This window comes from Juglans microcarpa x Juglans regia, chromosome 1S (assembly GCF_004785595.1).
Source record: "Juglans microcarpa x Juglans regia isolate MS1-56 chromosome 1S, Jm3101_v1.0, whole genome shotgun sequence".
Lineage (NCBI taxonomy): Eukaryota > Viridiplantae > Streptophyta > Magnoliopsida > Fagales > Juglandaceae > Juglans > Juglans microcarpa x Juglans regia.
In genome coordinates this window covers 28,718,321-28,730,920 of record NC_054595.1, presented here as the reverse complement: position 1 = coordinate 28,730,920, position 12,600 = coordinate 28,718,321, and the positions used below count along the sequence as shown (strand labels likewise).

At 38.1% G+C, this 12,600-nt stretch overlaps 2 protein-coding genes across 2 annotated transcripts; one reads left to right on the top strand and one right to left on the bottom strand.

Moving 5' to 3' along the window:
• Positions 1-305: 305 nt before the first annotated feature.
• Positions 306-8,705, top strand: LOC121246422 (geranylgeranyl transferase type-1 subunit beta). The gene is made up of 11 exons (XM_041144578.1): positions 306-773; positions 4,864-4,939; positions 5,150-5,208; positions 5,290-5,429; positions 5,848-5,903; positions 5,994-6,070; positions 6,218-6,263; positions 6,627-6,748; positions 7,652-7,719; positions 7,802-7,889; positions 8,340-8,705. Exons 1-11 carry the CDS (start codon positions 573-575, stop codon positions 8,481-8,483), a joined length of 1,077 nt encoding a protein of 358 aa, XP_041000512.1. The 5' UTR covers positions 306-572; the 3' UTR covers positions 8,484-8,705.
• A 799-nt stretch (positions 8,706-9,504) lies between these two features.
• LOC121246431 lies at positions 9,505-11,408 on the bottom strand. The gene is made up of 2 exons (XM_041144593.1): positions 10,906-11,408; positions 9,505-10,803 (listed from the first exon to the last, which is right to left on the bottom strand). The coding sequence occupies exon 2, from the start codon at positions 10,725-10,727 to the stop codon at positions 9,765-9,767; it is 963 nt and encodes a 320-aa protein (XP_041000527.1). The 5' UTR covers positions 10,728-10,803; positions 10,906-11,408; the 3' UTR covers positions 9,505-9,764.
• Positions 11,409-12,600: the final 1,192 nt, after the last annotated feature.

Genomic DNA, 12,600 nt, shown 5'->3' with positions numbered 1-12,600 from the left:
AAAAGTAACCATGCAATGATTGGCTAAAAATAAGAGAGAAAAAAATGTTTAGAGATCAACTCAGCCATTATTTATTTAATAGTAATGTTAAATATAGTCTTAAAATTTATAAATTACATGTATTTTATTTGAAAATAAAATAAAATATTTATTTAGAAAATAATTTTTTTATATAAATTTTAAATTTTTTTTATATTTATTGCGATACTTAAATATAATTTATTTTTATTCTACCAGCCTTGCGATGATAGAAAAGAAGGCAGCGACAGCTAGTTAAACGATGTGACGTTTTTTTGAAACATTTCGGCAATGACTGTCGTCTGAGGCTGCTCCGAGCTGGTTAAAAAGTTAAAATCCGTCTCCGTAGGAGCAAATAGCAATATCCAAAGCGGTTTGTGATCCCCTTGCACTTGCAGTCGAAGAAGGTGTGGGGGCATCGTGAAGTTCAATAACTCGCGGACTCTCGGTGTTTAGATTCCTTCAACACAACAGATCGCACGGTACAAAAAAGCAGAGTAGGAGAGAGGAGAGAAAACAAGCATACTCGCAAAATCACAGACTCGAAGAAAGCCATGGAATCGGAGTGGGACCCATTGGATGAGCCGCCATCACCGCCGTCTTATTCGTCGGTATTCGAGAGGGAACGACACGTCTGTTACTTGGAGATGATGTACCATCTGTTGCCGTCGCCTTACCAGGACCAGGAGATCAACCACCTTACCCTCGCCTACTTCGTCATCTCCGGTCTCGACCTCCTCTCCGCACTCGATCGTGTACCTCTCTCTCTCTCTCTCTCTCTCTCTCTCTCCTCCCTTTTGCTATAGAGATTGGGAATGGAACAAGGTGTCGTGTTGTTCCATATTTTCATTTGTTTTTGTGTCTAAAGATTACAATTTGACTAGGGATTTGGAATTTTATTGGCACCTTTTAGTTTTGGAAAGCTAGACTCTTGTAGTTACATATTGTGTTTGCTTCGGAATTTATTTTGTAATTATGGTTTTGGACGTCCTGATTGTAATATTCGGTTTTGACCCTAGATTTTCATTTTGAATATTTTCGGGTTGATGCTACATATTTAATGACCTTACTTGAATGTGCCTAGCACAAATACTTGCGACCGAGAACTTTCTCGTAAATTTAGCTAACGGGAAGCTTAAGCTTAAATTTCCTTCTTTTCTTTTTAATTTTGCAATGACCCAATGGAGTGTTAGGGATTTCTTACCTTTTTTTTCCTCGTCGTGAGGTCATACTGTGGTATTTTATGTTCGTATGTAAGTATGCACTTGATTATCTTCGTATGGCATGCAAAAATTTGTTAGGCAAAGAGTTCAATTCGTATGCAAGAGTTGTTAAAGAGTTGAGTGCAGCACGTAAGGTGTTTGATGTAATGCTGGATAAGAGTGTGGGTTGTTACTGGACCTTTTATCCTGGGATGTGCTTTGCTAGGATTAACTTGTTTGCACCATCGTTCTTGTTGTTGATTTCTAAGGGAAGTGTGCTCAATATGGGTAAGGGGAATCATGCATTTCCTTCAAGATGGATTAATGAAGACTTGGGTGAGACTAATCTTTTACTAGTTAAAGATTTTTGTTTTTTAAGTAAAATAAGTATTATTAATCCAAGAATGGGCAACAACTGCCAATTACAAAGTAAGTATGTCCTATCTACGTAGGCACATTAGAAACTAAGAAAACATGAAGGTCCATGCCATTAAAGTCCACAGCAATGGCCCAAGTACAAAGAGTTCTGAAAAAGAAAACTTTTAGCTCCTCCATAGATCTCTCTTTGTCTTCAAACATCCTCTCATTTCTCTCCTGCCACAAGCACCACATAATACAAATAAAGATCATCTTCCAAATCACTTTGATCTGATCCACACCTCGGATAGAGGTCCAACACGCCAACATATCCACTACGGATTCCGGCATAACCCAAGCTAGTTTCATCCTTTTAAACACCTCATTCCAGAGAGTCCTGGCTACATCACAATGTACAAGTAAAGGGTTCACTGACTCACCCTCTCTCTTACACATACAACACCAGTCTGCAATGATTATCTTCCTCTTTCTCAGATTATCTGTAGTAAGAATCTTGCCTAATGACGTTGTCCACACAAAGAAAGAAGCTTTAGGAGGAGCCTTGTGTCACCAAATCCTTCTCCAAGGAAACTGTATCTCCAGCACTTTTGTGAGGACCTTATAAAAAGATCTAACAGTGAATACCCCTCTCCCTGCAGGAATCCACCACAGGCCATCTTCATGCTGGATACGTGGATGACAGGAATACAAAAGACTAAAAAAATCTGCAAAACTCTCCATCTCCCAATCCTGTGCCGCCCGGTTGAAGTTGATATTCCAGTGAATACCCCCTTCTGAGATTCCCATAACTTCCGCCACTGTGACATCTTTGGCACTTGCTATCAGGAAAAGTATAGGAAACAAATCTTGGAGAGCACTGTTGCCACACCAAACATCCTTCCAAAATCTAATCCTGGAGCCTATACCCAACTGGCACCTAGTGTGTTGATGAAAGACCTCCCACCCTTTTCTAATATGCTTCCATAGCCCCATTCCATGTGCCCCTCTAACATCTCTAATACACCAACCCTCCCCTAAACCACCATATTTATTCTCAATCACAATTTTCCATGAGGCTTCTGGTTCCTTAATATATTGCTACAGCCATTTGCCAAGTAATGTCCGATTAAACAACCTTAAATTTCTAATACCCAAACCGCCATTAGAGATAGGACGGCACACCATCTCCCACCTGACAAAATGAAATTTAAACTCTTCTCCTAAGCCACCCACAGAAAATCTCTTTGTAACTTCTCAAGACAACCCGCCACGCTTGCCGGTATAGAGAATAAGGATAAGAAATAAGTGGGTAGATTAGAAAGTGTACTTTTAATCAATGTAATCCGGCCCCCTTTCGACAAGTACATTATCTTCCACCCTGCCAGTCTCCTCTCTACTTTTTCAATCACTGTATCCCAGATCGAGCATGCCCTTGAAGCTATACCCAACGGTAGTCCCAGGTAAGTCATCGGAAGAGACGCTATCTTGCAACCCAATGTGTCCGCCAATTCCCTAATATTCTGAACCTCTCCAATCGGCACCAACTCGGATTTATCATAGTTCACTTGTAAACCAGACACTGATTCAAAACAAAGCAAACATGCCTTCATAGCCCGCAATTGGTCTCGATCAGCTTCGCACATAATAAGCGTGTCATCTGCAAATAGCAAGTGAGAAATAGAGGTAAAACCCCTGCTCGGAGATCCAATCTGGAAACCACTAACAAACCCATTAGCCAACAAAGCCGCGATCATCCTGCTTAGTGCCTCCATAACAATAACAAAAAGTAACGGAGACAACGGATCCCCTTGTCTCAAATCACGAAAACTCTGGAAGAAACCCTCGGGGCTGCCATTGATCAACATTGAGAACCTTACCATAGATATACACCATCTAATCCAAGACCTCCACCTTTCACCAAAACCACACCTACCCAGTAAATATAGAAGGAAATCCCAATTTACATGGTCATACACCTTTTCCATATCCAACTTACACATAATTCCTGGGTTGTCAGCCTTCAATCTATTGTCCAAGCATTCATCGGCAATTAGAACCACGTCAAGGATTTGTCTACCCTTTACAAAAGCATTTTGAGGCTTAGTCACAATCTTCCCCAACACCTCACTTAAGCGATTAGCAAGCACTTTCGAAATAATCTTGTATACTCCATTCACTAAGCTAATAGGCCGAAAATCTGTGATCTCAATAGCCTCAGCCTTCTTAGGTATTAAAGAAAATTATTGTGTAGATTCTCATGCACCTGAGCCCTGTATAAATTCATTGAATAGTCTACAAAAGCAAGATGTGGAAAGTGTTGGCCATTCATCTTTTCATAACGTGGAAGATTATAATGAGGTACTCAACGAATATTATGAGCTTGAGGAGAATAGGCAAAAGATTTTGGAGCAGCTTTATCATTTTGGTGGTTGGAATAACCAATATTTTGTAGAAGGTTCTTCTACGCATCAAGACTGTCCAGTTCCCGAAAGTCAAGTGTCTCATTCAAATGCATTTTGCTCATGCTGCCCGTATGTTTCTCATTGTTGCAAAGTTCCATGTACTTCATGTCCTGGCTGTTCTTTGGGTGGGACTTATGTTGGCAAGACTTGTTCTGATAATTCTGCGGTGACTGTTGCTGGAAGCTCTGGCCTTCTTGAAGATAGGACCTATGATGGTATGGGAGCAGTCCTTAATGGTGGTGTTGTTCTGAAACATAGTGTCACTCTTAAGACAAAGAAAATTCTTGTTTTTGACCGAGGTGGGTGGGACAATTGTGGGCAAGGATACCGCACCTTATGGACAAGGTGCTTCTATAGGGGATGGTTTGTCACAATCTATGAATGGAATGCCTGGGCCGAGCTTGGGCCAAGTCTAATAGGGCCTGATTTACTTAATTGTTATCATGTTAGGGAGTGGGTCGCAAGGCAGCTAGGCTTAGTTGGTTTGTTTTCCTTTGTTAAGTTTGCTTAGTTAATCGTGGGTCATGTTGGAGCAAGGCGGAGGCCTTTTATCCAGTGTTTGCATTTTAGCATATAAGGGTACTGTAGCTATTGAGGAGAATCATCGAGAATCATTAGTGAAAATATTTTCTTATTCTATTTTCTCTCTTCCTCTTGGAGGCTAGGTCAACCTCGAATCTGACCATTTTCTTTACATTTTCTCTCATATTTTCTAGTTATCCAAACACTACCCATCAAATGTGTTACATCTTCACAACCAAACATTTATATGAAACGAGTATATAAAAAATAATTACATGTTTGTTTCTGTTTTACGTGTTTAGGTCGACAAGGATGCAGTTGCCAGTTGGGTTTTATCCTTTCGAGCTCTCCCAAACAATGAAGTTGTACCGAATGATGGTATGGCTCGCTTGCTAAGGATCTGATCTAGTTTAAATGGTTCGAACTTTGAACTTTGAATACTATTTATATGGTAAAGCTGGATTGCCCGAAATGTGCAACATTTTATCTTCATTCTCTGAGAGCACTTCCCCTTCAAGCGTGTTTAACATATTCACTTAAATGTATCAAGAGGAAAGAATATATCATATAGCTGTTGGCTTTCTGCAGGAAAATTTTATGGGTTCCATGGTTCAAGAACTTCTCAGTTTACTCCAGACAATAATGGGGTATAGTAAACAAATCATGCACTCATATTTTATTCTTATTTCGGTTGTCTTGTGGAAATAAGCTTTTCTGTTTTATATAAGGTTTTGAGTCGTAATGGTAGTCATTTGGCAAGCACGTACAGCGCTCTAGCCATACTAAAAATTGTTGGCCATGACTTCTCAAGTATTGACTCTGAAACGATGTTGACATCAATGAGAAACCTCCAGCAGCCTGATGGGAGGTGAGCTTTACAGTCATTGTTCTCAGATCTCTTAACCTATTTTTTTCAGAAGCAGACTGTTGCAAGTTATCCACAAATATGTATGATTTGTTTCTTCATTTCTTTCAAATGAGAAATATGAAAACAATTACATGTACAAAATCCATATGTGGAGTTTTTCCTCATAATACTTGAAGAATAAATAATGAAAGAGAGGTTTTTGAATGTGTGCTGACTCGATATATGGTATAGGTAGCACTTGATAGTCTTCCGGTCGACCTACACCCATAAGAATGTGATTATGCCAGAAAGGGAATTGATTTAAGCTCAACTAGACTTTGGTTTTTCCAATTCCCCTTTTCCTAAAACTTATATTGATCTTAAGTTTTGGATCGTACCCCCTGCCCTGCCATGGATTAATTCTGACTCTTTTTGGCAGTTTTATGCCCATCCACATTGGGGCCGAGACAGATCTTCGGTTTGTTTATTGTGCTGGTAAGGAAATACTATTAAGGATGCTTTATGAGGCTGCTTAAGTCAAAATGCTTTTGGATGAAATATCAAAATAACCAAGTGTTGTATCAGTTGCCATCTGTTTTATGTTTGAGGATTGGAGGGGCATGGATAAGGAGAAAGCAAAGGAATACATAATAAATTGTCAGGTTTGTATGGAAAGTGCTATATCTCGAACAGTTTTCTTTTATGTAGCCATCATGATATCATCCTTGGTTTTCTATCTTGCATTCATTCATGCAAGATATGGTTATCGGTGTGCATATACTTAAGAACAACTGTGGCTGTAATTTCAGTCATACGATGGAGGCTTTGGATTGAGACCTGGTTCAGAATCTCATGGTGAGTACGGAGAAAACTGGGCCACCCCTTGTGGATGGTGCTCAGTTTTTTTTAATGTTTTGTATTTTCTTAAATGTTGTTTAAATTGAAGTGAAAAAATGCTCTGAGGAGAGGTGAAAATTTTTTTTAGTGAGATTTTTGTTTTGTTTTGTATGTTTGAGAGTGAAAATATGTGAGATGTTGAAAAATGTAGGAGAATTCTGAGAATAAGCTTAGTTGAGAAATTTTGTTCATTCATTATTTCGTAGTAATGAAAAATAAGTTTGCATCTACATTAATAAGCTCTTTCCTATAGTTTTCTTGATTTCCAGTCTGGACTAATTGTGATAATATTTACTGACAGTGTTCGTTTTAGTGCTGCAGGTGGTGCAACATACTGTGCGGTTGCATCTCTCCGACTAATGGGATTCATTGGAGATGATCTTCTGTCCAGTTCGACATCTTCAATAGTAAATGTTCCATTGCTGCTGGACTGGATCTTGCAGGTATTGTTTTCCTCATCTAATCACAGAAGTTTGCGAGCATGCCTTTAAATTTAAAGAAATGACTGTAAGGAGCAAACATAAAGGTGATTATGACTTGAAAAGTTTGTGGATTGAATAAAATGCTTCAAACATTTCCCATAGCTTTTGGTATAGACAAAACATATTGGTTGCTGTCATTTTCGCTGCCAGCAATTATTTGAGGAAAATTGGGGTTTCTTGGCTTAGAGTTTTTATGTAGAAAGGGCTGAAAATATAGGTTGAGTTATGTTTTAGTTATTGAGTGATATGATCAATATGTTTCAGAGCTCGAAAACAGACTAGGAAACGAAGAAAATGTTATCCAAATCATCTTCATGGCTGAGAATGGTATTGGGGAAGTGTAGCTGATCTGGCTTGGTGGGTTTGCAAGCTTATAACAGATGGGCTGTGCTAGGGTTTCTATCCTACAACGTTTAGAATTCTAATACATGGGCTATGCCTATTGCTATCAATAAAAGTTTTTGCTTACCTATAAAAAATAAAAAATAAAAAATAAATTCGAAGGGTGAGAAATCAAGGTCTGGAGTTGAGTGTTTTTTTAGGACTAGATGAACTGCTGGAAGTTAGAAAGACAATAAATAAAAATAGACCTAGGCATTGCACATAATTTTCCTGAACATCAGATCTAGGATTCCTTTGGCATCATTCCTCAGATTCACACAAATGTCGAGAGCATATTGAAAAAATATTCCTGACTCCTATTATTAAATAAAACTACATTAAAAAAAAAAAAAACTCTTGCTGCCTATACCAACTTTTCTCTTTGATTGTTTCAATTGGATGTTCACTTTTGAATAGTTCAATTGTCTCCTTTTTTAAGCCTGTAAAACTATTTCTCACTTAATTGTCTTTCCTCTGCGACAGAGGCAGGCAACTAATGGTGGTTTTCAAGGTCGACCCAACAAAGATAGTGATACTTGTTATGCATTTTGGTGAGTCTAATGAAATCATTCTAAAGATCCACGGGATAGTATGGAGTTTTCTTGCCTTGACAAGAGCAATGTGCTTGTATAGGATTGGAGCAGTTTTACGAATCATAGGGGGCCACGAATTGATTGATGAAAAAGCTTTACGTGGATTTTTGCTGACTTGTCAATCTGAGGTAATGATGCACCTCCTTTTAACTTGATGTCCTTTTAACTTGATGGTTTTAGGCATACATTTGGTTAAGATTTGAATAGGGTGTTCTTGAGGCTTCGTTCTCACTTGCCATGTATTTTCTTCTAGCTGTATGCCCAATGCATAGTAATGGAAGGTATGGTCAGTTGACAGGTGAATCAATGATGCATGGACAAAAATAATAATAAATACAAGTTTGGAATGGTAAAAAATTGTGGTAAGAACTGTTTATCAATAAAAAAAAGGTTAAAACTAAAGTCAAACTCATAAAAGTTTATCCCCGATAGGTACAGTATCAAAACATGTGCACGCAATGTGAAAAACGACTGATATGATGTTTTGGACTTTCTGGATGAGTATCATTGAGTATTAATTTACCTAATAAATCTCTGTTGAAATTCTGATTTTGTTGCTTAAATTGTTCCTGAACCAGTATGGAGGTTTCAGTAAGTTCCCTGGGCAAGTGCCAGATTTGTACCACTCCTACTATGGATTTACCGCATTCAGCCTCTTGGGAGAATTAGGTATGAACTCGCTTTGTGTTGAGTTGGGAATGTGCCACAGGGCTATGACTTGATACGGAGGTTGGCTTTGTGACAGTCATCTGGAATTGGCTGCACTGACATACCAAATTGGGCAAGCGGTGTTGGTTTTTTAATTCAAGTGAGATTGCTTTTTTTTTTTTTTTGGCATTTGATGTAGATTTCTCATGAGATGTAATCTTGTATGTGCATGGTCTAAAACATTTTTATTCTGTGTAAAGCATAGAATGGAATTGCCCTGTGATTGACCTTGTCAAGATCATTATCGTTGAGTAACATAGCAATGTTGACCACGACCCTTTGAAGACCGACCACACACCCCCCCCCCCCCCCAACCGGCCGTGGGCACATCCTTCCAAGACGGTGGGCGGGGGGCACCTGTCTCTTGCAGGTCTGGGTCAGTAGCGATCTTTCAGCAATAAAATAGTATTGCTACTCGTAACGCTTCGCATCATATTAACACTTGAAAATGTTCGTGTTAATTTATATATATATATTGACTTGACCGTCTTATGTAAGCGATCTTACCCGGATACCACGAATAGAATTTAAAAAAATAAAAATAAAAGCAATAATCAAATCATGTTGAATATCTACGTATCAAAAAAACAAAAAAAAAAATCATGTTGAATATCTGATTAAAGGTTGTGAATGATGATTCATCAAGGTGGGGGTAGCTTTCGGTCAATTACCAGGAGACGTTTTCACAGGCATTAGCTAGCTTACTTTGTTGTTTAGGAAAAGCCGGAGGGGCAGCTCACCATCCCCTATTTTCCAATTTTGTCACTTTCTTGAAAGCTACAACCATGTAAACTCTAGGCTACTTGCTGGCCCACGAAAGTCCTGTTTCACCTTACTTTGATACTTCCGTCACTTTGTTGAATTGTTTATCCGTGATACTTTATATTAGCCCCTTGGCTTTTTGCTAAAATCTCCTTTTAACCAAAAACCGAAAGGATAAGCAAACACTAAAAGACTGAGAAAAGAAAATTCAGAAGGGGAAAAAGGCTTCACAAGAATGATTACGGGTGTTAGACAACTCAGGAGACATGGAGATTGAATAAAACAAATAACTCCACAGGTCACCCACATGCATCAGACCCACCTCTCAACATCATGTTGCAGAGAATGTTGTTCCCCACCTTGAAAATTTAAAGATAAAATGCACAAGGGTTAAGCATGTTTATCTTGTAATTGCATCCCCAAACATGGCCATGAGAAATAAAATGAACCCAAGAACCCGACAAACATGAAAATATCTAATAAAATATTACATGGGGGGGTAAAGAATGGAAGACAGACCCATTTCTTTTTGGTTAATGGAACTTTAATGTTAACTGGGTTTCTTTGTTAACCGGTGATCGGAATGGTGAAGGTGAAGAAGCCAAAGGAAGTACCTGTGAAGTGCTTGAATGGCACTTCTGTGCATGTTGATTAAGCTCTCTTTCTTTGTGCTTATCAACAATGATTGTGATGAAAGACCCATCTTCATCGTTTTCGTGAAACTTTGGCGGGGAAGCTGTATCTCTGTTGTCATGGACAAACACATCCGTGTTACGAACCTTTTCTTCGGCTTCCTCCGTTAACTTTCTTTTTAGTTTCTCCTCTGCATCCAGCAAGAACTTGAATTTTGGAGGGGGAGAAGACTTTACCCTGTTGAATTCTGCATCTACCATTGATTCAAAGCGAGGGTTGAATCCATGCTGATTGTATGAGTTCATGGGATTAAGAGGGGGAGTTAATAAGGAAGGAGAAGCAAGAGGGGTCAAATATGGAGTCTCTGTTGGTAGAAGCAAATCGCTCAAGCTTCTACTTTTTGACCCCTTTCCACTCTTGTCGCCCCTAGACTTGCCATCTTCAGATTCTAAATCCTCCTTCGTTTCCTCTATAATTGTGAAGAGGAATCTTGGGGGGCCTGACAGGTTTTGTAGCCTCATAAACTCTGCCTCCATGTCGTCATCTTCGAAGGGTTTAAGCAAATAACTTTTGTTTGACTGCATATGAAGCTGCCCTTCTGGTTCATGGGCGAGGGTGCCTGTGATTCCGACAGAGGAACGGATTTCTTGGGGATCCAAAGCCGTGTGCCTGACCGAACTAGACCTTTTCCAGCAAAACATGTAAAATAGCTCTCTTGCTGGGCCGCTGTAGTCATTTTCCATCTCTCTGTGTGTTAACTTCTTCTTCCACCACAATAAGTAGTAAAGCTCCGCAACAAGAGCCAAGAAAAGGCAACCAAAAACTACACTCAGAGCAAGTCCTACACTACTCAAAGATTTCATCTTTACCTTCAAATCACATTAGAGAACTTCTGATCTTACCTCAAAATCAAACAAAAACAAAGAAACTAAAGTCTCTCTGCAATAACTTGGCCAGAAAACCACAAAGCTAAATTATTCATGGAACCCCTTCGTTTCCGCTGCAAGAAAAAGCCAATAAAGTGAAGGAAAAAAAGCTTACTTGGGGCTTCTGAATAGTCTCAATATTATCTGATCACCGGACAAGCCCAAAGAACCCAGATCATGACCTCTGAATACAACTAAAGAGAGGCATCAAGCTCACAGCTTCCCTTTATAGTATTTCCTGATTCTACTTGTAAAAGACAAACCCAAATCAGGAACTTACTAAAATCATTCCAATAGGCTCTGCTAATTAATCTGCTTCTCTCTGAAAATCACTCTTGAATCATGAGGCATGATTGTAAAACTACAAGTTACATACATAACAATCGGCTCTTTTGGCCAGTTATATAACATTTTCTGAAGATAATCGCTCAATTTTTAAATTGCTCTCTAAAGCTTAAAAAAAAAAAACCATTTAACCCCCAAACTATCAAATCTCTTTTTAATATACTCTGACGTCCAATAAACTCATTGGATATGACAAAATTCTTAAGTTTTTCATGAAGAAATTATTTTAAAAAATGTCCCTATTATTTAAGAAAAAAAAAAGGTAATAAACAGAATAAAAATATAGCAATGAAAATATAAATAAAACTGAAAAACTAAAGAAAAGAAAACTGATTCTGTGGGTGGTCACCACCATGCACTAGGTGCCCATTGATATCTAATAGGACATTTTATTTTTTAAAAGAACGGTACCATGCATATAGCGTATACATGTCAGAAATTGTTACTTTATCTTCTTTAATAACAACAAATTTGAAAGATACATCCCCAATACACATGTCAACTGGAATTCCTACAACATCACATGAGCTTGGAATCACAGTCGGATACTCCTGTATATATCCAGGACACTCTTTTTTCGATGGCATAATTTCAGTTAAGTGAATTGTGATCATCATTGGACCATTGACTTCAGGACTAGGCTTTTATCTTGGGGCACATGATATATCGTTTTGCAGCACAAATACCAGAGATATCTAGTAGGACAATATTACTTTATTAATATCAAATTCGTGTCCCTATTTGCTGAAATGGGCTTTCTTTCATTTGTAAGCTATGGTAGTCTAGGCTTAATAATCGTCTCCTTAATCATATTGTCTGCAACGTTGCTCCAATTTTTCTCAAAGGTTTTGTCATTCCCGTGTAGATGAAGTAAAGTCCAACTGAAGGAATAATTAAAAAATGAGTCTTACAATTATAAATAGATTTTATAAAAATAAATTTATAAATTGATATGATTTTATATGATATATTATATCTATTTTATCTATTTTATAATGAAAAATAATTTTATAATTTAAAATATCATATCAAATCATATTAATTTATAAATTTATTTTGACGAGACATTTCAGACCTAAAACATTTGTCTAATTTGCTATCGATATTCTGTCCTGTCAAGAAAAAAAAGAACTTATGTCGTAAAAAAATAGGATGAAAAGTGAAATCTGCGGATGACGGGTCAGAATCGAGTCAGCTATCACTCTACTGAAATGGTATATCCAAACTCTTCGAGGCCGGTGGCCCAAAAAGAACATAATTAGTTGCCGGGTCAAGCTGGGACTGTTTTCGCATTTAGACGATGCCCAAGATTCTGGCGAACTTTATATAACTGGCCCACGCTATCTGATGACCTATAAGGCTATTTATATCTTGGCCCATTAAATTAAAAACAATGCTTGAAACTTTCCTTAATTAAAGAGCAGATGGAAGTTTTTTCTCCCGAGCTTGTCCAGAACTAATTTAA

Excerpts from the sequence above, each read along its gene's own strand:
- LOC121246422 (XM_041144578.1), top strand. The coding sequence starts at position 573 with ATGGAATCGGAGTGGGACCCATTGGATGAGCCGCCATCACCGCCGTCT. Across the intron at positions 5,209-5,289 it reads TTACTCCAGACAATAATGGG|GTTTTGAGTCGTAATGGTAG; the intron begins GTATAGTAAACA and ends GTTTTATATAAG. Across the intron at positions 6,264-6,626 it reads ACCTGGTTCAGAATCTCATG|GTGGTGCAACATACTGTGCG; the intron begins GTGAGTACGGAG and ends TTAGTGCTGCAG.
- LOC121246431 (XM_041144593.1), bottom strand. The coding sequence starts at position 10,727 with ATGAAATCTTTGAGTAGTGTAGGACTTGCTCTGAGTGTAGTTTTTGGT.